This window comes from Channa argus, chromosome 8 (assembly GCF_033026475.1).
Source record: "Channa argus isolate prfri chromosome 8, Channa argus male v1.0, whole genome shotgun sequence".
Classification (NCBI taxonomy): Eukaryota; Metazoa; Chordata; class Actinopteri; order Anabantiformes; family Channidae; genus Channa; species Channa argus.
Window position 1 is genome coordinate 7,419,041 of NC_090204.1, and position 24,448 is coordinate 7,443,488.

At 39.5% G+C, this 24,448-nt stretch overlaps 1 protein-coding gene across 1 annotated transcript; it reads right to left on the reverse strand.

Annotated features, from left to right (window-relative positions):
• Positions 1-18,361: 18,361 nt before the first annotated feature.
• Positions 18,362-23,821, reverse strand: atp5f1d (ATP synthase F1 subunit delta). Its single transcript, XM_067513464.1, has 5 exons — positions 23,587-23,821; positions 22,643-22,796; positions 20,780-20,868; positions 18,907-19,036; positions 18,362-18,494 (listed from the first exon to the last, which is right to left on the reverse strand). Exons 1-4 carry the CDS (start codon positions 23,701-23,703, stop codon positions 18,914-18,916), a joined length of 483 nt encoding a protein of 160 aa, XP_067369565.1. The 5' UTR covers positions 23,704-23,821; the 3' UTR covers positions 18,362-18,494; positions 18,907-18,913.
• Between the last annotated feature and the right edge of the window lie 627 nt (positions 23,822-24,448).

Below are 24,448 nucleotides of genomic sequence, written 5' to 3' on the forward strand. Positions count from 1 at the left end.
CACAAGAAATCACTATGGTTTTACTAGAAAAAGGTCCAGTTCTTTACTCCCGGGTGTTGCAGGCAAAAACTTGATAATGTTATAGTGCTTCTTTTGTAAAAAACAAAACAAAACAAAACAACATCAACAACAATCAGGAGCGATGGAAGCATCAATTAATAAGTAGAAATTCCACAATATACTGTAAAGAAGAATCTGTTCCCTCTGTGTTTTGTCGTTAAATGTACTTTAGCTCATTGTGCACATCAGCACAAAAATAAGCACTAAGAAATGTTTCAGATAGTCAGAGTAAGGCTATTTTCTAACCCTCTTACATGGTTTATTATTTAAATCTATGACTATGCACCAAGCATATGTTTACGTTTTGATTAGAATGTTGTCAAATTATAATCTGCAAAGTGTCTATGCTAATGACTATGACTGTCAAATAAATAAGGACGTGAAAAAGTACAATATTTTCCTCTGAAGTCCAGTGGAATAGTAGTATAACATACCACACAGTCGACCCACTCAAGTACAAGTATCATACGCTTGTACTGCACTTAACTGCTTCTACCACTGAATGAAGACATACTAGGGCAATTTATTCTAATGTGCCTGTGCAATGATTACATCCATGTAGCTCTGATATGTGATTATCACGATGGTGACGTTCACCTCAAGGACGAGAGATGTTGTGCAATGTGTTACAGAAAAAAAGGCCTAACTCTGCCACGGGAAATGCTAACGTGCTCCAGCCAAGAACTGTCCTTCCTTCCAGCGTCAGGACCAGCACAGACTGTCTGTCTGATTACCCAGACACACTCCTCCCTGCTGTGCAGGGGACGTTGCGCCTCACCAGTATATTATCACTGTCTGAGAACTGAATCAGCCTTGTGTATGTGTGTGTGTTTGAGAAACAGAGAAAACAGTGTGTGTTCAGATAAAACACTGGCATTATCTCACAGGTGCATGTCTTTGGCTGGCCCCAACTGCTCCCTCTTTCTCTTTATCTGCCTCCATCTCTTTATTTCTATCTGGGAGATGCTGACTCAGTGGAACAAAGTGAAAGGAGCTGCTCAAACTCCCTCCTCTATATGAAACACAACCCTTTGTTTGAGTCAAAAGCTGCTCTTTTGAATTAACTCCCTCCGTATTTTGTTTTGACGCTCGTCATGCTGGCAGCAGCACATTACAGGATCTGTGTGAGTACAAGACCAAAGAAGTTAATCTGCCCTGCATTGATGTTTGTCACTTGGGCCGCTTGAGAGTCGAGTTCTGCTTTAAGCAGAATGAGCTCGTCAGCACGCTTAGTCGTCAGCATAGCTCAGGTCATGCAGAACACTCTGATCTTATTTACCCGAATTAGACCTTGTGGTGTTTGAGCTGACAATCCCATAACCTTTGACACTGTTTTCTGACAAAAGTCTAACTCTACATTTACAGTAATCTTGAACTTGACACTATAATCTAAATGGCACTCTTCAGTAAAGTGTAGGGTGTTAAGTGTTTTTGTAGAGACCTCCTTTCACTATGTCGTTTGTTTTAATCTTCAGTGGCTCCAGATAGTGCGTCCCCTCATTTTATCTGTGCTAATGTGACAAATCATATTCTGATTAAGTAAAAGGACTGTGTTAATGCACAGGTTTATCATCACACAGCCTAGAAGCCAAATGGTTTTCACTGTGAGCTGCAGGGTGCAGTAGGATGCACATGGATAAGCCTGTGATGGAGGATGCAAGAGCAACCCCCATATGCAGCCGTGTTCATGGTAATGCATCACACATACTTCTGGGAAGAGTTTATTGACAAGGGAGGAAGGCCGCGTGGGTGGGTCGTAAACATTTCACATTGGATATCAGATCTTGTGGGACAGAGCAGCCTGTGTGTGGACCCATCTACGAGTTTGTGTATCTGTGTCTGTGCGTGAGCAACAACCCGCAAGTTGTTGTGTGAGAGCCTGAGTGTGTGGGACATGTGTAGGCGTGTGTGTGTGTGTGGGTGAGCAGCATTCCTATCTATCAAAGTCACAAGTGGGCCGCCCTCTGCCTGGGGAGAAAAATTAACCATGCCAGACACATTCAGCCTGCTGCTGTTGTTCTCCTGCCACCATTTCCGTCTGATTCACCCTTAGTGGCTGTGAGTAGGACAGACACACCTCACCGGCCATCGCCACAAAGTGCTTGCAGTGTTACCAGTGGAAGCTTACACATGAGGATGCTCGCATACCTTGCATGCTTATACAAACGGCGTGAATTATTAAGCTGATCATACCGGGTGCGTCTCTCTCGCTCTCTGACAGATGCGAGGGTGGCTCTGAAATAGTTGGACAGGTGTACTCATACAAACATGCACTACAAATACAACAGACAAAGAAATGTGTGTGAAGTGCATGTTGGATCAACATCCCATGTGATGATTATTTATTTTGTTATATATTATATGTTATTTATTTGTGTTATTTTCAAGCTAACGAGGACAAGATCTTTTTGTGTCTCTAATTCATCGACCTTTTGTTTGAGGCAGTATCGATTAAAACATAAATGCCTGATACTGTAAATGTGAAAGGTTTCTCAATCATTTGTACATTTAGCTGTTAGAATGGTGTTTGCAGGCTGAGTGGTCTCAAAGAACCAAGGAACACAGTAGTAATAAGGGTTACTAGATAAGGGGACACTAGGTTAGAAGTGGAAATGCAGTGACAAAGGGAGGGGCACAGAATAATTACACAGAAGAATACAGAAAGTGAACTTAGCAGTAAACTTAGCACAGATATTCAGCAGTGAACTTAGCACAGATATTCAGAGATAACACATTTGTCTTAAGAAAGGGAGGTTTTGTCTGAAGCTGTATTTGTGGCAAAATCCCATGACACTAAATATCTGGAGAGAACGATCTAGTGTTTTCTAACAGAGTAATACAAAACATGTAAAAATACAGATAAAGGGCGTAACTGAAGCCGTGGCCCTATTGTGATTCATAATGCAATGAATGTACAAGGCTCAGCTGATTATTTCACCATAACAGAGTTTACAGTGGATTCCTTTTTATTTAAAACTACTCATCAGTATTTCAAAATATCCATTTTACAATGCCTTTGTTTATTTCATAATGTTGATTTGGCCATTTTTTCATATTCAGATGACACAGTGGCTTTTATACTACAAACCAGATCATACCCAATTTGAATCATGATGACAGGCATGCTGCTGTTGTAAGCGATTCTGACAATCAAATTTTTTATAGATTCACATTCACACAGAAACATATAACCATGTGACATCACACATCAGACATGTGAGTATGTAAAATCAAAAATAATAACAAAACACAGTCTACTAGCCCAAATTCCAGTCAAAAAGGATGTAACAGTGACCTTTGTGTGGCCTTTCAAATGCTAAATGCCTTGCTGAAAAACAGATTGCCGAAATTCAAACAAAACCTGGGCTGCAGGAGGCCTGTAAGATTTCTATACTACTATTATTATTATAACATATTATATATAAATACAAATACCTGGTAAGCTACAGATATAGATAAGTTATTAGATAATTATCTAGCAACATATCTTCCCAGCTGGAAGAGACGTGGTCATACTTGTGGTCAGTGGTGGAAAGTAACTGACTATATTTATTTAAGCACTGTACTTAAGTAAAATTTTGATATATTTCCACTTAAGTACTTCCATTTTCTCCTACTTAATACTTTGACTAATATATTTAATAGGCAAATATTATTCCTCTACGTGTATTTAATAGCTGCAGTTAGTACTTCTGTGGTAACTTTTTACTTACATCATAGAGCATAATAAGAATGCATTAATCCCTGGCGTGAAATTGACAAACTGCCCATGATCATAAAAACACTGTATAAAGTTTTTCAGTTATTAAGCTCAATTATTACCAGCTCCACGAGTCTTTCTGAATAATGAGTACATTTACTTATGGCACATCAAAGTGTGTTTTTAACTTTTGAACTTGTACTTATTTTCAATGCTTAGATTTTACTTGCAACAGGGAATTTTTACACTGTGTATTGCTACTTTTAGTTAAGTAAATGATGAGTACTTCTTCACTGAGCGATGAGTGAAAAGAGGTACAATTTAGGGTAAGTCATCAGAGAGCATAGAGATGAGGACTTGCAGGGGAGTGGGAAGGATTTCATTGTGGACAGGGCCTCTGATCCCACACCTGCAGGAGGAGCCCTGTTTGAAGTTCCCCGCACACCCGCACACCCTCCGGGCTCACAGCACAGATGACTGATGATGCATCCCAAGGCTCTGCGGCTTTACACACTAAAACATACAACGTGCCAGAGAGAGTGTCAGCACAAGAAAGTAAGAGAGAAAAAATGTGCCAAACGTGCAACGAGAGGGGACAAGAAAAGAAAGTGTCACATCAGACTATGATTTTGTCACAGTCACAGCTTACAGTAACTTCTGAACATCCAAGCCAGGGACATTTCAACCAGTCCCCCAGTTAGAGCATCCTGCAAACTTTTTATTGTAACTTTCTGTGAAGATGCTACATCTTGCAATTTCTACATGTAGATTTAATGACTCACAAGTGAATCTGAACATCATCAAGGGTACATATTTCAAAGTTTACGTATTTCAGTTACTGCTGAATGAGTGAGTTATGACTAAAGTCAGTAACCTCTGAATAGCTCCCTGTGGCACACTGGATATCATCCAGATATTTCACAATAAGCTTTGCTGTATTCATTCACTACAGATGGCACATTTATCATACAGTGTGTGTGTGTGCATGCAAAATGATAACATTATGTGCTGTTTGCTTTTATATCATGTTTAGAACATGTTAGTCATTCATTTATCATTGAGGTGGCAGGTGAAGTTGATGAGATGTACACTCCGTACAAAGTCTGTAATCAAATGCCATTTCTCGTGCCTCAGCATGTGAATGTGTGGGTTTATCGATGTGTTTTTTTAATCAGAAAATGTTACAGATAATGATCATAACGTATAATAACTTTTTTTTACAGTAGCATAACTGCATTTTGATTATGGTGTTAATTAATTCACAGGTTGCTTTGTACACAGAAACACTTCAACATTACTTGGTCTGTTGCTGAGAGTTAAACAGCAGGGGATGTAACTCCTATACCTAAGCTAAATACATTGCTAAAGCCAGGACACAGCATAGTTTAGCATTGCAGCAAGAGTGGAAACAGGAACAAACAGCTGGAGTGCCTTTGAAGATTATGTAAAAAGTTTTAAAACAAAATGTTGTGGTTTAATTGCATATTTGTTTTGAAGTGACTCAGGCTTTGTTTTTCAGTTTCTAGCCTAAGCTGAGTTATGGTCTCCTGGTATAATTTCATATTCAGTGTAAAGACATGACACCAGTATCTGTCTTCTCATCCAACTCTTGGCACGAAAGCAAATAAGTGTATTCCCCAATCTCAAACTATTCCTTAATGCAATGTATTTATGTATCTATAATTAAAACCAGTGGCTTGCAGTAGCTTAGTAATGTGAATCATCCAACCATTGTGATGTGAGCCTCCGCATGGATCTTCGGAGAATACGATGTACTATTGTGAGAATGCGATGTACTGTTAGGGCTTAGCCTATCACGTTTGTAACAGGATAGTTCACACTGCGTTCCATATTCTGCTCATGTGTGCCGAACCATTTGTCTTCACAGGTTCTCTTGTGTCGTGATGCTGCACGACTCATAGACTACTACTGGTGCAGCACTGTAGTCCCAAACCCCATACCCAGGCCTGTCAACCACTAACTGCAAAGCCTGATCCAAATGGTGTAAATTTGACACCCCCACAAAGTGGACCTGATAATTGCTGCCTTTTACAGAGCTGGTCTGCTCACACTAAAAGGCCCACAATAGGACTCAGCCTGGAACTGGGCTGAATGTGCTAAATAAGCTAATGAAATCCGCCCACAGGACACAAGCCGGGCACGATAAGAACCTTTATAGCTGTGAAACTCATCCAAGATGGGAGGGTGTTAGGTCTGTTTATTTATTTGTCTGTTTGACAGCCCACAGCATAGTGCCACATGGACTGGTGGTCCGACGAAGGTTAGATGTCGGCGTGGAGTGTATAAAATAGAACAGAGCAGAACATGTGTGAGAGAGAGACAGAGAGAGACTGGAATAAAACTGGAGTGAGAGAGAGTGGAGGAGAGAGAGACACGCAGGGCAGGAAGTGTGGGTGGCTGGGTAGGTGGTTTTGGCAATGTAGAATGGACTTCTTGCGTATTACTTCTGGTAAAACAAAGATATGACTTTTGCAATGGCTCAACCCATTCACTGAGTACTATCAGTTGTAAGAATTCTGCTCTTTAAGGTGTAGAGGAGACACCAAATCAGTTTAAGGGCAACATCTTTTGATGTGCACCAGTCCTCCCAACACTTTTGCGCTGAAAGAAAACAGATAGGAGATAGGCGTGTGTGTGTGTGTGTGTGTGTGTGTGTGTGTGTGTGTGTGTGTGTGTGCGTGCGTGCATGTGTGTGTGTGTGTGTGTGTGTACAGTACACAGTGATGAATACCAGATGCAGGCATTTCCTTTGTTGGTGCAAGCAAGTTCAGAACTTGCCAAATAGCCCTGCTCTCCTCCCACATGGTTGAATACTTCCACACACACCCACACACACTCCAGAATGCTTGCCCACTAATCCTCCTCCATCCTAGGCTTGGGGGTAGCCTTAGCTGTAGGCTAACTGGATCTTGGCTGGTGCTCTATTGTTTTATATGTCTCCTGTTGTCTTTCAGTTCTCCACCCTTGGTCTTTGCATTCACACTCTTGCTTAATTAATTGTTCTTTCTATCTGTCCTTCTGCTTTTACCACCAACAACCCCCACTTCTTTTCCAAAGTGAAAGACTCTTAAATGTTCTTTCTATCTTTGCTGTCCTTTTACTTTCTCCTGCAGTTTTCTCTGCAGCAGTGTATCTGCTCCCTACAGTAGTTCTTTGCCCAGCAGTTGCCATGCAGTAATCTATTCACTCCTAGCAAAGGTCATTATGGGTCACATGATCGGGCTGGCAGGTCATGCAGAGAGTTGATCTTGTCTGTGACGTTAGCCCAGAGGAGTGCGCAGCAACGTTCGCCCTATCATATTCTTAAAATAGCCCTCCTTCCCCACTGACTACGTCATCCATTCCCGTCTCCCTCTGGCTCTGCTGCCCCCTTCCCTGGTTCACTCTCTTGCAATTGCACTTTTTCTCTCCCTCCCTCTTTTCCCCACTGTCCCTCTTTTGCTCTCTTTTTCCACCCCCACCTTCTCTAAGTTTCCAGGCTTTGCCCCCACCCTCATCCCCTTTCTTCCTCTTTTCCATGTCTGTGTTTGTATTTCATGATAACAGCAGTAATTCCACATAAGAGAGTTCAACGTACTTCGTGCTTACTGCTCTTTAGCAGACACCTATCTCTAACTGGGGGTCTAAAATTTAAAACATGTTCAATAAAGTAAACCTCCATTCAGGGTTTCCTCCGAAAAAGATTAACAGTAACATGCAAATGAATGTGGCCTTTTCCCTGCATGCCACTTTCCTGGCACTTGATAAAAAACCATTGAGCATTATTGTTGAAATCAGTGAAATGACAGCATCATTTCAGAGAAGAGGTGCATTTAGATACGGAAAACAGAATGCCACCTGTGATGTGTGGTTAAATATTTACTGTGCATGGGTGGAATACCATGAGACAAAAATGAGTCACACAGAGATGGCTGCACTGACCCTCTGTATCTGTATAACTACTGATCAAAGGAGAGGCTTCAATTTAACCCCGTCCACAAGCAAGGCAGCGTTTGTTCTGCTGCGACAGCTCCACCGCCCACACAGCGGGTAGCTTATCCTGTTGCTCTTCAACATGAACCAGAAACTTTTACTAAAATGTAGTGAGCTTATAAAACCAGGTAGTGATCCCAAAGCGATTAAAAGTCACGGCTGCTGAGAATTAAGAAATAAATTCATGATTGAGCACTCTGAAAACATGATTACTCTTAACCATGTGACTTTTATGATTGGACAGTGATTCTAATGCGTTGTTTTTTTTCTCCTGGAATGAGTGCAGTTATACTCAATCAAGATACTTCCATTATTACGATAAACAAGTAAACACTAATTAAAACACATATTCCTAATACAAACATTCTGTTGAGCTATGTTGTTATTTATCTTTGTTTGTAGCCACCACTTTGACATTAGCCTATTATGTTACACAACAATTAGATGAACTGACAATGTGAACAGACATATGATATGTGGTCCCAGAAGGATGAATGCTGATGATTTTGGTGAGCCATTTTTTGTAATCTTAATATTTACGGACTGGAGTCATTTATATCAACAGCTAATAAATGGATTGACATGAAATTCAATACAGAGCTTAAATTTGTGCTTACGATTAAATATTTGCAAATCTAATGACATTCCTACATCAAATGTCAGAATGCTAACGTGACATGTGAGCATGTTAGCTTTCTGGCATTAGAATTGCGCTGAAGTGCAGCCTCGGGGAGCCCGTTGCATATCTGTATACTATTATTCTTGTAAAAACATATGTACAATTTAAATAATAATAATAATATAATAATAATAATAATACGCATTCAGTATTAAGATTATTGAAATAACTATATTATTAGCCTGAATTGTGTATATCAAACAAAGATTACCCAAACAAACGCAGTCATCATCACTCCTTTATTTGCTTTATTAATGCTCGCTGTATCGGTTGTCTGACACTACAGCATGAAAGGAAGCATGGGGCTTATAAAAACAGTCTTTCAGAGACAGATCTCATCAGTCTTGATTCAACTGACTGCAGTTGTTTGTCATCTTGGTCCTGTCTCTCACCATCATGTTGGCCTTAACCTTCATCAACATGCCTGAAGCACGTAAAACCAAACGATAACTAACCTTACCTCACTCACTCCACCAGTCTTTGGCCTTGTCTATGTTTAGTCATGTATATTATTTCTGTTTGATGTTACACGATACAGCCACTCAGCCAACTATGAGTTCACAGTCAATTAGTCAGTTGTGTCTATTTATACCAGCTGATGTGTCTGGTGTTGACTGCTTGATAAGGACGTGTTTATTGAGCATTCACCAGTGTTTGTTGCACAAGACTGTGGATGAAAACATTTATATAATCAGACACATTTCTTGGTGGGATGGCTGTGATGTGCCAGTTCAGAGACAGTCTAAAGGGTAATATGACACTACAAATGCAAGCGGGGGCAGCATTTTACTGGTACTAGCGTTTCATCATAAAGTTAAACGTTTTGTCAAGATCAGGTGAATTCGGCCTCTGAAGCTTGTGGATATGTGTAGATTATAAAATATAAAGGTTTTCTGCTTGAGCTTTTGAGGGTGCAGATGAAATGTTTACATAATTATAAAATATATCCATCTCAGCCCCGATATCAGTATTTTCATGGACTTACTGAAAAAACCTTCATGATTCATTGTTTAATGAGATCATGACTAAGGTTTTCCAAGTCTTTGAATCCAAGAGTGCAAACACCTTTAGTGGCTTACTTCTCTTCATGTGACGCTTTTATTGTTGATGTTCAGTGTGACGTCAGCTGCAATCAATATGATATTTGACCTCTGAATTGTTGACAGGCAGTAGACTACGTAATAATTAACTAGATGGTTAGGCACATACACACATAGTTTGTGGCGAAAACATTTTTGGGCAATTGCTCGACTTAATTTAAAATTTTATTTTTTGAATAATGCAATGGAGTGGTTTGTAAACATTAAATTAAACAATATCAGACATAGCATGATCTCCTATGTTCTCATGCCAAAATAAGAACTGACTACATCTTAACGTGGTTTAATCTCATAACTAAGTACACCTAACAATTCCTGTACCATGTTTGACAAAAGTTTTCCTCAAACAAAAATATGCTGATGCTGATTAATGATTATGACCATTAAAAGATACTGTACAGTAGAAATGCTTCCATACTGGAGACCATCTATTTGACCTTTCAGAGCCATTCAGAAAGTGCTTTGGCCTTCTATTTGGAGTCATGGAACAACTCCACCTCCCATGTCTCCACGTCAGTCAGTGACTGCATTCTGAGGATGTCTGGCCTTGACTGAACTCACATGAAACAGACACTCATGCAATAAGAGCTAGTTCTTACATAGACTGCAAAGTTACAACACAGCAGCCAAAAGCAGAGTTACACAGACTATTGGTGAAATGGAGGAAAGTTAAGTTTCAGCCTCTGCAGTGTAAATGGTACAGTGTATAATGCTATGCTGCAAATATTTTAAATTGCTGTCATTGACATGACTTTTCTGTCCCTGATGCTAAAAGACTGGAAAGTCCAATGTAGAAGAGAGAGAGGGGTCAAGGGGGACAGGAATCCAGCAGAGTGTCAGCAGGAATCCACGCTGGCATTTGGTTTTAGGCAGAAAAGGCAGCATGAGTGTGTGGTGGAATATTACAGGTATGTTACAGCTGAAAAGGAAATGATGGTGTTTGTATAAGATAAAATTAACAAATTTGATCATTGTGACATATTATTCTATTAATCCATCAGCTATGCAATCTTAAGGTTACACATAGATATAATTATTCTCCCTCATCACTTTTTCAGTGTTTAAAATTTTTTTGTTGGACGCTTCCCCAGCTATTCGTGCTGCTGCCCTAGTGGTTGAATCCAGAGCTGGACCATGCGTGTTAAGGCAGTTATTCCTGCCTGCTTGAGTGCCCGAGGTGGAAACTAGCTTGTTAGCATATTTTCCTACAGTGTATCAGCGAAGAGGCTTGTGACTATGAAGCCACAATGAGTTGTCAGTCACTCTGGGGACAGAAGCATACATAAGTGAGAGGACTGGGGGGATTAACGCAATTGGTGAAGGTTAAAGGGGAACATGTTTACACTGTTCATCTAGTGAGGTGTGTCACATGTAGTTTTGGGGGATCTGCTTTGGGATCTGCGTTTTCTCTAATTTAAACTTGCCAGTGGCATGAACTGTTCCGAAGGTGTTTGAAGTTGTTTTCCAATTTATGAGCCTCACATTTCCGGTGATGAATTACATAGAATGAACATTTCAGAGGCCCTTCCTAAATACGCTATGCAAAATGAAAGGTGGTGAATTTTGTTATGTTGTTATATTCAGCCATTTTTTTAGATCCACCAGGAAAATGTTAAAGACAAATGGTACAAATGCTAACCTCTAAAAATAATGTTTACTCATCCCGTGTGTTCTTTGCAACCTACTTTGTTTATGACTCAACAGAGCACCTGGCTTACATGATGCTAACTGGTTATAGTGCCATTACTGTCTTTACAAGAATAAAGGCAAATACCTTTCGTTAAAGGGTCATATTTTAACTAAGGATTTCTCATTGCCTTGTAATGTGACATCACTAAGATTTTAAGAAATCCTGTGTCAGTTGGAAAGTTTCAAAACAGCACAGGTGGCGGAACTGATACCATGACATGAGGTTTCAATGCAGCTCAAGAGGAAGGAAAGGCAACCCGGAGGTGCTCCTGTGGCACACTGCCTCAATTCCCCTTTTGGCATGTTGTGGTTAAGCACACACACACACACACACACACACACACACACACACACACACACACACACACACACACACACACACACACACACACACACACACACACACACACACACACACACACAGGTATATGTCCGGGCCACCACCTGTGCTAACCATGCAATTTAATGAGAAACAATATAACCAGCTCCACTTTCATGATAAGTGTGTGTGTATATGTGTTCTCAAGTGTGAAAGCGTCCTCACGTGCCCAGACAGATCCAGCAGATGTTTTGGAAACATGCAACAGAGCAGTTTAACCAAGCTGAAGACACACTATAGGGAAATGTGTGTGAAAGTGTTCCAGAAAAACACGTCCTGGGCCTGATGGACAGATCACATGGGACTGACAGATCAGAACGGAGGAGAGGGGAACGATTACAGGAAAATTACATTCATCCAAGAGATGACTAACACTGCAAATAGACAGTGGAGCAATCAGTTGTTATTTGAGGCAAGGGATCAGTGTTTGGTCGAGTGTCTAGGCCAGGATTAGTGGCATTTGCTGAGCATTACTGTTAGTTATGATACAGCTGTGACGTCAGGCCACTGCAGGGACTTTACTGTAACATAATGTGTTACACAGGTGGCAAGTGTACTACCTGTCTGCCAAGACACGTAAGGTTGCCTGTTCTTGTAAAGCAGCATTTCCCCCAACTGGTCCTGTTACATCAAAACAAATAACCACTATTTATTTCAGCCTCCTATTATAACTATTACTATTATTAACCATTAAATCGTTAAGTTATTTTGTACTAAACAATATCAGTATTTATTCTGTGTCTGTTATCAGTTACTTTTGAATATTTGCACATATATCAGTTACTTTACTGTTTTACTTAAGGTTTTACTTACTTTCATTTAGATTACATTTTCAAGCATTTCTCAAGCATACTCTATTTATATGTCCTTACCTTTTAGCTGTTTCAGTTTGTTTGCAAGTTTGTGCTCACACCAAATGTGTTCAGGTTCAGAGTTTTCATTCCTACAATTTTAAATGAGCTGAACAATTTAGATTACTTGCCCATAGCTAATTCCCATCTGTATAAGTACTTACTTGGGTACAAGCACCAATAGGAATCACCGATGTTTACAACAAATTGATACTGCTCAGCATCATGTGCTAATTCCTCACATCTGATCTTAACTGAATACAGGACTCATGTCTGTCCCACAGTCAGCTGACTGCAGGACATTTTTCCTATTACCCCTCCCCAGGATACCAAACCTTGTGAAAACCACTGCAACTTTCTACCATCTGTACAGGAGCATTCAAGGTCCAGTTTCCTACATCCTGTTGGTGAAACAGGTTGCTCAACGTCCTCCTGGATCATGTTTTACATTTGTTTATAAGTACTATGTTCTATAAAAACAGTATCTATTGGATATCTGATCCCTTCACAGTAAATCCTTTCAGAGGATTCTTGTTTTTCCTTTAAAATTCCCCCTTGTTGTCTTTAGCGTCTTTGTGTGTGTATATGCAAAGTGAAAAACTGTTTGCAGCCTCACATACACATCTACTCATATTGTAGTGTACACACAGATTGGGTCCCACCCTGCTGATGCACCCATCTGAACCCTGCAGCATGTGACACCTCTAGATGGCATGCCAAACAACTACAATTGTGACTGTCAGCAGCTCCAGGGGAAAGACAGGATTTTTTACACATCTGTACTGGCTCAAGTCAACCGCATGTCATTCTCACATTCTCTGTTACACACACACACATACACAGCCTTCTTTAGTCAGTCTTTCTTCAAAGGAAGATTTTATTCTACTTGCATCTCCTGTGATTGCATCCTTTAGTTATCATTTATGCATATAGTAAGGCTTTAGAGATGTGCATGAGACCACTCAAATCTGCTAATGGGGGCCTTGAATGTACAATAAAAGCAAGAGTGGATATTTATTTCTTTGCTAATGTGTAACTGAGATCATCAAAGCAGTGCACAACCCGAAACATAGGGGGATATGGAATAACACTAAGTATGATTAAGCAAATCTGCAGCATGTTTCACGCCTCTTATGTAAATGTGCCTCACCTGAGCTGTTTCTAGGAAGTGGAGGCCTTTTTGTGTCTTTTTAATTCTTTGCTAGTATTGCTGAGTTTCTAGGACAATATATCACAAGCATGGACATCTTTGGTTTACGTATTTTAGGGAGTTTTTTGGATTCTTATTTTAGTACAGACAGTGTTGGTTCTAGATATGCAGTTATCCATGACTACAGTGGTACTTTTATACATCTGTGTCTTTGAATGGCCTGCTCATTTCTGTGTGAAAATGCAGAGACACACATAAGGATGGAAAAGCACTCTTACCCCCTCCCACAAAAGCACTCAGTGCAGTGATTACCTGCCTTGCCACTCAGGGGCCATTTGCTGTTACCGCAAAGCTGATTATCTCACCCCTACAGCAGGCTGTGTTTGCGGCTTTGCGATTTTCTCCCAAATGCCCACATTGCTATTTGTAGAAATGTTACCTAGCTGGCACAGGCTGAAATATGTTTGTGTTTGTGTGGAGGTTTGTGTCTGGGTGTGTGTTGTGTGTTTGGCGGGTGGGTGGGTGTTTGTGTGGAATGGAAGACTGTAAAAATGGAGGGATGGATGACACAAACAGGGCAGAGTGGTGGGAGGCTGGTGTCAGGGCCCTACTCCCACTACCAGGCTGGATGCAGTATCTGACAGCTGACTGAGAGTCTGCAGGCCCTCTCTTTACACAGTCCCACCAAAAGGTCAGCACTTCAATCAGCTCTGCTTTCTGGATGCCTCTCTTACAGCTGCAGAGCCTCCATTCACTCCCTTGATGCACACTTAGCTGTGCTTGACCATATCTCATAGGTGGTGCAGACACATGCAGTTTTCATGCCGAAGAAAACTAAATTTCAACATACACGGAGCATTAAAGTCTTAAGGCAGATGATTATGAACACTTCATGATGTATGTAATTTTGGTCCTTTTAATTTTGGAGTGTGGAAAATTGCCATCCCCAAAGTCATTGCTCGCTCATCGCTCAAAGCGTTTAAATATCCTGGACCTTTAATTTCCTCTCAGTTTCTTCTCAGGTCTCTAATTTGCCTTCACACATCAGGCATTCTCAATATCCTGTCGCCTACCACTACAAAAAATTAGATCTCTGCAGATGATTAAAAATTTAGGATAGCTGGACAAGAAAGAAAAGCAAGACAAACAACCAAAACTGACAAAATGTTTCAGCTCATCGTAAAATCAAATAAAAAGCATTACTTCCAGTGAGGGATTAATCCAACGTGTGAAGTCTATTGTTTCAGTCAGAGGTGTGTGTCTTTTTGCTGAGTCACTGAACATATTTAAAAATCTGATTGCTCTCCCCTGATGTGTCATCTGTCACTTGCCTGCTCTATGCCGTTTTATTTTTTCATAACCGTGCCTGATAAATTATTAGGCCTCCCGGTGCTGTCAGCTGCATGAATTATCATTAACATGAGGAGTGAAATGTCAATGGGGGTGCATGTGAAGTGTGTCCTATGATTTCATGAGGCTAATAAGAGCTTTGATATAAAAGAGATGAAGAGGGTTTCAGTTTGAGTATTCACTGAGAGACTCTCATCTGCTGAGGTTACAGTTACTCCATATTCTGATCCATACAGCTGGTGACTCAGTCTGAATCAAGACGCTCTGAAGGCATACAGGAAAATATCACACAGTCTTACCCAGTGTGTCACCGTGGAACCTCTGCCAGTACATTGTGCCTCAGCTCTTTCTTTATGATTAATTTAACTCCCTGCTGCTTGACTGTGGTTTTAGTGCAGCCTGGGCACAAGCCTAACTACAACCCCAATTTCAAACAAGTTGGGAGAAAAATAGAAGTGCAACATTCCTCTCCTAAAACTCCAGCAAGTGGTCTCCTCACTTCCCAGAGATTTACAGACAGTTGCTAAAAGAAGAAGGGAAGTTTCCCAATGGTAACCATCACCTCATTACAACTATTTTGGGGATGTGTTGCTGCAATCAAATTTAAAATGAGCTAATATTTTCCATGAAATGGTCAGATTTCTCAGTTTCAACATCTGATATTTTGTTTATGTTCTACTATAAATAAAATATGGGTTGATGAGATTAGGAAATCCTTGCATTATGTTTTACACATTGTCCTAACTTTTTTGAAATTGGGGTTTCACATCTATTTCCAAATTTCCCAACCCAATTTGAAATCATCAGTTTATTTTAATCTGATGAAATTAGATAAATTGCTGACCATAAGAACAGTAGTGTACTGTATTGTAATGATCAATGAACTGTTGAAGTCAATTATGAAGATCAGGTCTCCCAGTGAGGCTGTGTGAGGAGCTAAATGCTAACATGGTAATGCACCACAGGAAGTTAATCTTTGCTAATGCTAATTATCACCACTTAGTATAATGTGTAGCTGATGCTAATTGTTTGTAAATTGTCTGGCCAAAGCTTTTGTTATTGATTAACAAAAGCTAACTTAAAATATTAAGCAACAAAAAGGTTTAGTCGATCAAAGCTTCTCAAATTCGAGGATTTGCTGCTTCTGTCTGTAAGATTGAAACTCTAGGTCAGATAGCAAAGGCAACTTGAAGACTTTGCTTTTGATTTTAATAATCTGTAATTGGCCTTTTTCACTGTTTTTTGCAAATAATCATTAAAAATGTTTGCAGTTTACAGTAAATATTAGTGTTGCAACTATAATTGCAGCCCTAGTTTGGTCTGCCAATCTAATAAAGAAAGATTAACATACAGACTTCAAAGAAAAACAATAAATTCGCATTTTTGTTCGATAAAATATTGGTTTCACAGACTAATACAAGTGTTTAACCTTAAACTTGTTTAACTGCGTGTGACACCAAAGTCCCTTATGGTCATGAGCTCTTTTGAAGCTGAAATCTCACAGAACAATAGACACTCAGCTCTGCTATCAACTTAGAACTGACATCAACCTAAATATGATGATTCACTTGGGCAGGTCTCCTTTATTCCTGCTTTGGTTGGCTCATAAATATAGCCCATTGAGCTCTCACAAAGCTGGGAGATGGTTTGTGTTAAAGTACCACTCAAAAGATGACACCCTGGATTGTCATAGCATGTATCATGTTATTCTCTTCTCGTGTGCAGACGGTGGAAGATTTTAATTACAGTACATGGTCATCCATGGGAGATAGACATTGACTTAATATCATAGGTCTTATCAACCCTGAAACACCGACAAGTGGCGCTCGAGTAAGGGCCCTCACTGGATACTCAGCACCATTTATCTATGTACTTCAACACTCAGGTCATACAGTTCATTTATGAGACTTCCACTTCATTAGGCTGTGTGGCAGGAAGAAACTGTTTTAGTGACTTCGACTTGAATCATTCTTTGTCAATTAAAATGCATCCAGTGCTGGTCTAAGTCCACCAAAAACTAAAACTGGATGTCCTACCAAACAAAAGCCTGGTTCCTCAATTACAATATCTTCTTTTCCAGAAAAGATGGAACATCCTACTCTTAGCTATATGGCTGCACACAAAGAGAACAGAGCGTTCACATAGAAAGCACATTGTCCTTTACTTCCCATTGACAAGAGCAGCATTTTAAGCATGCAGCAGTATAGAAAATGCAGTAGACTTTGTTTTCAACATTCTTTATCATAAATCTGGATTAAAGAAGTGGTGGTTTGGACATGAACGTTTCATCTCACATCTCTAAGCGCTGAGGCTGACTGATGAGGGAGTATTGTTGTGTGTGTGTGTGTGCATGTGTGCGTATGTGTATGTGATGAAAGAGACTGGAAAAGAGAACAGGATGTGTGAGAGGTTGAGTACTACTTTTTTTTTTTATTAATGGATCCTGACTCAAGTCACACAGTCTCCAAGTCTACACAGCACACGCCTAATCAGTGGAAAAATATATTTCAACACATTTGATATTAATAACTGGCGACTGCATTAGTGTTCACAGATCATAGAAGTGTTATTGGCTTTCTGTAATGAAAGAAATGTTCCTGTAAAGAAGAAAGAAAACTACCCAACACAATGTTTAAAACCATCAAAGTAGCAGTTTCACCATGCACATCAGCACAGTCATGCAAGCATTTCTGAGTAAACACTGGTACTTCAACTTGACAAAAGGCCCTAGAGACATTAAAAATAAACTGCTTGCGGTTTCTGCACTGAAAGCCTCAAGTCAGCACGTGAATGAGGTCAGCAACTCCCAGAGTGAGTCTGAACTGAAACCTCTGGTTATGAAACAAGAGAAAGGCCCAGTTTTCCACAGGATGGGCAGCGAAGGACTTTTCCTGGCTTTGTCACAGACGTCTGAGGTCATCACTCACAACAAGCAAGCACTGCCAGCACATTTAAATCAATGCAGCAACTGACAGCTCCAAAAAACCCACAAGTGGGTCTGCAAAAGTCAAGTCTTCCCCGAATGCAGGAGTTGACATGCAGATTCAAAATATTATTCCTTCTTTTATGGAATTTTTTGAAGGCAGTCACAATCAGCAGACAGTCTATGACAGATTATGCATTATTCCCTTGAGATATAGTTTGTGTGAAATTGTCTGATACAAAATCCAGTTGTCTGCTGCCCCCAAGTGGCAAGAAACAGTATTTAGAAAATGCACTCTTGAGTTGATAGCAGGTCTTCTTAGTTGTAAATGTTTTGTAAAAGATACATGTGCCTGCTCTAAGTTACCAAACTGATTCTCTTTACAACAAAGATGTCAAACGAGAAAATTAACAGAAGTCAATTGGACTGCACTGATTATTAATCCTAGCAGGGGAAGGCAAAGGTTTAAAGAAAACACCATGTCCACTTAATTCCAAATAAATTTATTTTTAATTTCATCCACTGTACAAAGCAAGCATGGAATCTTCTGGACACTGACGTGACTGAACTGGAGACAGATGGACCACTGAATTCCATCCAGGAAATCACAAAAAGATACCCTAAAGAGAGGAGAAAAAAGAAAACCAAAAGCATCCATTCAGTTTGATGAGACTGTAAAAACATGACGATGTACGGTAAGGTGAACAAGTTTGCACGCCCTGATACTGAAGTTGCATTTATTGGAGTGCAAACTTAACCCTAAACCTAGCATAACAAAAGTGCACCTTTAGCTCAAATATTATTAACATCAAATATTATCTTGATGAAAAACAAAAAGATTGTTGTTTTGCCATTTCAAAAAAATTATACTGCAAACTTATGCCCCCAACTGTAAATGACCACAGTTTACCTGGCATTTCTGCTTTTCGTCATCAACAACTATGAACATTCTCATACAATTATCTTAAACTGCATTCAACAAAGTAACAAAAGTAATATTGAGATCATGGTACTGAGGCTGAGGTGTCATACCACAGGTCTATTCCAGGGCCTTCACGATGGCCTCGTTGGCCTCTATGCTGATCAGAACTTCTGCCCTTGCTGCTTCATCAGATGTGCTGGCTAAGTCAGACTGGGCTTTCTCCAGGTTGGCCCTGGCAGCCTAAAAAATAAACAAATGAGTTAAACTGATGAATAACAACAATGCAAGGAAGTGATTGCTAAAGCCAAGTATTTTTATATTACTAGAACACAAGCTTTGTAAACCTTGTCATTATAGGTTACATTTTTGTGTGATCTGTAACTGCCTCTTCCTGTTTAAAACCTTAATTTTTGATTGCCACCAAGCAATACCTGAATCACAACAAAACAGAATAAAAACGCCTAATTAATTCAAATCCTCCTAAAAACCCATTTGGGGTTAATGGGGTGTTAAAGTCACTACACCAAAGTTGAACGTGAACGAGTGAAAAGTGGGGAGCAAGATGAGCACAGAAAATTTCCACTGCCTCTTGTGAAAGCTCCATTTGTCACAGTAGTGATTAGAAACAAGAAATGCCAAACATAGCTGGAAGTTAAAGGTCTCCCAGTAGGGATTTGACACATCTGCTATAACTCAACAGTGACTGACCTTTCCTTCCTTATTAACAGTGTGGACCCATGTGCATTGTTACCATAGAATGGAAGATGATGGGGAGGAAAAAAATAACTTTTATTATACATATATTTAAAAATGAATAAAAAAATAATAATAATAAAATAATAATAATAATAATAATAATAATAATAATAATAATAATACAGACAAAAAGTTACAGTGTAATTGGGATCGCCGAAGGTCAGACACCCCCAATGTGTGAGCATAAATACAAAGCCTACCAGCAAGACACTCCTAAAGTCTCAATGCTGATGTTCAACTACAACAGTGATAAGTGGAATAATCATCAGCTGGGAGGAGCTCATCAACACAGTGTATCCCAATGAGGAGAAGAAATGTTAACTTGCAGACACTGGCTTATTCTTTGATTACTTCAGGCCTTTTACATGTTACCATTCTGATTTCCCTCTTAATGAATCTATTAAAACCCAGTATGTACCATACAGGCCATTTCTCATTCTTATATCATTTAAGGGGCTTTTGGAAGAGGGAAGGTTTAAGGACAAAGGATGTTGTAAATAAAATTATAATGTTGTAATAAAAATTATGTAACCCGTAACAAAAATATTGATTTGTTATTATGGGGTACATAAATAAGATCTCCAATTTTATTGCAGTTTTAATTGGAAATGTGTAGGGAAATAAAAGATGCTCAGAAATGAGACTGTGTGTCCAAAATGTACTTGAAATATTTCATGTTCTAACATTTAAATAAAGTGATAAATTAAATCAAACCTGCAGCTACAAACATAATAAACACATAAAAACTATTTAAATAATAATATGAGACATTATTCTTTGCTTGTCTAAAAAATCCAAACCAATCCAAAAGTGATTGCATACCAGCAGAAAAGCTCAGGCCTAAACACTGAAGGTCTTCACAGGTTAGAAAGATAATTGCTGCATGTGATAATGCAACCAAGACCATTAGGGTTTTTATACATTCCAATGCAGAAATTCATCTTGATAGAGTAAACATCTAGAAAATAAATAGAGAAAATATCTATGGATCAAAAAGGGAAAATGTAAATGTGTCTTTTCGGCTAAAAACCTGCCAAATTTAAAATTTCATTACACTGACGCAACAATCCTGACATCACCACGTTGTGAGACAATGAGTTATAACATTGGTGCAAACTGTTGAGAGTCGGAAAATATTTAATTGCATGGTGGTTATTGTGATCAACATTTTAAAAAAAGATGTTGTTCTACTGTGCACGACTTATATGAAGTGGATATTGTACTCACTGCAATGTCCAGCTGGTCTAAGGAAACAGCCTCCTCAGCAAGCAGCTGCACTGAAGAATCAGCGTTGACTGTTACTGATCCACTGCTCACTGTACACAAACACACACACCCAAAGTATAACTTAACAAACAGACCTGTAGATTTCGAACAAATGATCTACTATAAAATTTTGAAATAAATTTTGTAATAAGATACATTTGTTTGCACAGCATACAGCATTTTATATACAGTTGCTGCAAAAACATTTGATAGACAATTGATTTGGATAAAATAACGATTTCATTAATCTGCACTCAGTAAACCATAATGACAAACTGAAAGTGAAAAACTACATTCTCTCACTTACAAAAGTATTTACATCCTTTGCTGTGGCGGTCAAAAATGTGGTCAAGTGCATGATTGACCGTTTTAATTTTCAAAAAGACTTGCCTAGATCTTGACTGGACCCACAGCACTACATTACTGACAAAGAAGGTTCAACAACACCTCCACTTCGTACGTAGGCTGAGAAGAGCAAGTGCCCCCCTCTCATCATGGCCACTTTTTAAAGGCAGGTCATTTAAAGTACCTAACAAACACCACCACAATCTGGCAAATTGCAAGATCTCAGACCCCACACCCCTACAGAGGACAATGACTATAGCAGGAAAAATCATTAGCACCCATCTCCCACCAAAACAGGATGCATTGCAACTAAAATGTGTGCATACAGCCACCAGGATCAGGGGTCTTCTCAATTTCCTGCTATCTGGACAAAGGTACAGAGGCATCCGTACCAAGTGTACCAGACTCCTGTACTTGAAAAATGTACTTGAGAGATTACATTTTTTGGTTTTGAATACATTTGCAAAAAGGTTTGTCGCTTTGAAATTATGAATTATTGAGCAGAGGTTAGTAGACAGAACGTAGAAATAAAATTTCAAGTTGTTTAAATTGTAATACAACCACGGGGAGCCAAATGTAAAACAGTCTGAATAGTTACTGACTGACTTGGTTTTTCATATGCAATGCAACATGAAATTCCTGAATTTCCCAGAGGATCAGCATATGAGAACACACGTCCAAATGAGGGTGCTAACAAAGTTTCATATCAGGAATGGCTTCTTTTGTTTTCCGATGACCTGTTAACAAAACATTTCTCCCCATTTCAGCTTTCTGCTCTGACCCGACAGTTTTTCCACGCATGAGAAGGTCTCTGACAATACCCTTCTGTGTGTTACATGTTAAATGACAGCAGGCCCTATTCACCAATATTTTCCCCAAATGTTTTGCCTTTGCTTCAGGAAGTCAACTGAAAGTGAGCAGTCATATTTAGTAGCATCAGTGGTGGATATAAAATAACACACCAAAAGATGCATTGAGCACTATTACCTGCTGAGAAGTGGTACACTACGCTTCATGGTGATGCTGTGCAATGTAACCTGAAGCGTAGTATTTTTTTATGACTATTTTTAATTATTGTTATTAGACAATTGAAACTTATGAAAAATTCTTAATGGTAAAAATTCTATTGTGTAATTGTAATTATTGTAATGTAAATCCTCTAACATTATAGAACTGTAGAATCAATGAAAACCCAATAACCATTTTACAAAAACATACCAGCACTCAAAATGTGTGTAACATTAGGTCTACTGTGCATAGATCTGTTCTGACCTAAGAGCAAATCCTAAATTAAAAAAGGTTGGTGAATGCCAAAGTCTTTGTAAAAACTCTGAATGTGTTTTAACAGACATCATATTCAAATGGTTTTAGTCAAAGCATAGACAAAGGATTTTATTATTCTGTGATAAGGAAACAACACCCTGGGTGGTTGGCCTGTCCACCATTGTTGTTGTGAGATTCTGTAAAGCACAAACTTACCAAAGTATTTGACAGAGGACCCGTCATCATTAAAGACTGTGACAACGCCGGGCCTGAGCACCTGCAAGGTTGGTACATGAGCAGGAAGGATACCGAACACACCAGTAAGAGTGGGCACATCCACTTGTTTCACACTGGCCTCTTTGAAAAACACCTGGAGATTGGAAACGAGATGGACAGATTTGTTCAGTGACTTGTGAACAGCCCTGCAACAGTAAAACAAGAACAAGTAGTGATAGATCAAAAAAAAATGCAGCCGCCTAATTGGGTTTGAGCTTTATCAATAATCACAACAATGTGATATAACGTCAATTTTTATTGCACTCGGTATTGATCATCAGTGTTGGTTGTCCATATATGTAATCATCTGCATCCAATAAATCAGATCTGCAGCAAGGTAAGTAATAGACCTGCAACACTGTATGAAACTGGACTCCTAGATCTTTAAGCCAGTAGAGTTAATATATTAAAACCAGTGAATGGGGCGGGATAGCCTGACCAATAAGACGTTCAAGGTTAGAGAGCTCTGCATATAACATACTCCTGCTCAGAGAGGGTTCCGCAATGGATCTACACAAAAGTAAACGACACAAGTTTGAAATAATATGGGGGGAATAATGCACTTGAAGGTTACTGATACAAAACATAGTAAAGCTTTGGTTGTACATTCTCTACAAGTATGTGTGTTGGCCAAAGACACAGAATGACAGCTAGGTTGGCTAACGTTAGCTAGTTAAGCAAACCCATTTCTCACAGACCGTATCTGTTTACTGCATGCCTACATTAACCCGAATACTACTAGCAATAGAACCAGACTCTGCAATAGTAAAAATACCTTTGCGCAAACTGTGACTGTACATTTCACGCGACATTAAGTTCACTGTACAGCTAACTGGGCCCGAGAAGCCTACCCACTAACGCTAACATTACCAAGCTAACATTACCTGTGTCGGGGAGGCAAAAGTGAAGGACATCTGCGGAGAACCGGAGACTACTTCGGCGTAGGAGCGAGCTTGCCTCAGCACAGGCAGCGCACGGCGGAGAAATCTTGCTGCTATCATGTCTGAAAATCTACTTTTATTTCAGTAAAAGCAAATGACAGAGATGCACTGGCCTGACGACAGTCGGTGTGCGTTTGGTAGGACAAGGACGTTGGTAACCTACCCATAAGACTTTACGGTGGCGCAAAGGATACAGGGTAACGTAGTCTTTAATAAAGCAAACTGAGACGTCCAAGCAACAAATCTGGTAGGTTCGGGTTATTGTTCGTTAAAGCCATTTTCTATCTTGTTAGTCAAGAAATAGATCAAACGTTTTTTTTTTTTTTGTTTTTTTTTTTAGGAAACAAATTTAGGCTTCGATGGACTTAAAGGACGAAGTTCCCACATTCACTTTTGTTGTAGGAAACTACTAAGCATACATCGCCAGTAGATGGGGCCAAACTCATTATTAATATGCTACACATCTTACACATGAACACAGCCGCTGCTCTGGTGTCGGATTGTTGGTCTCGTGTGCCACATGTGTTTGGGCCTCCCAAACTAGGACAAACAGACGTCTGAGCCTGTTTCCATCGTCCTCAACAGCTGCACCAAAGTGGCTGCATACAGCGAGCGAAGGGGATGATAAGAGCACAAAGGAGATTTACAGTTATTAAAATACATATGAAAAAAAGGAGAGATAGTATTATATTTTTCATTCAAACTTCGCCGGTACTGAAGAACTGTCAAATTACAGCTATGGGGACTTGAATGAGCCTTTGGAGAAACCCTTCAATCAGCCAGCTCTTGTTCGCCCATCGAGTCA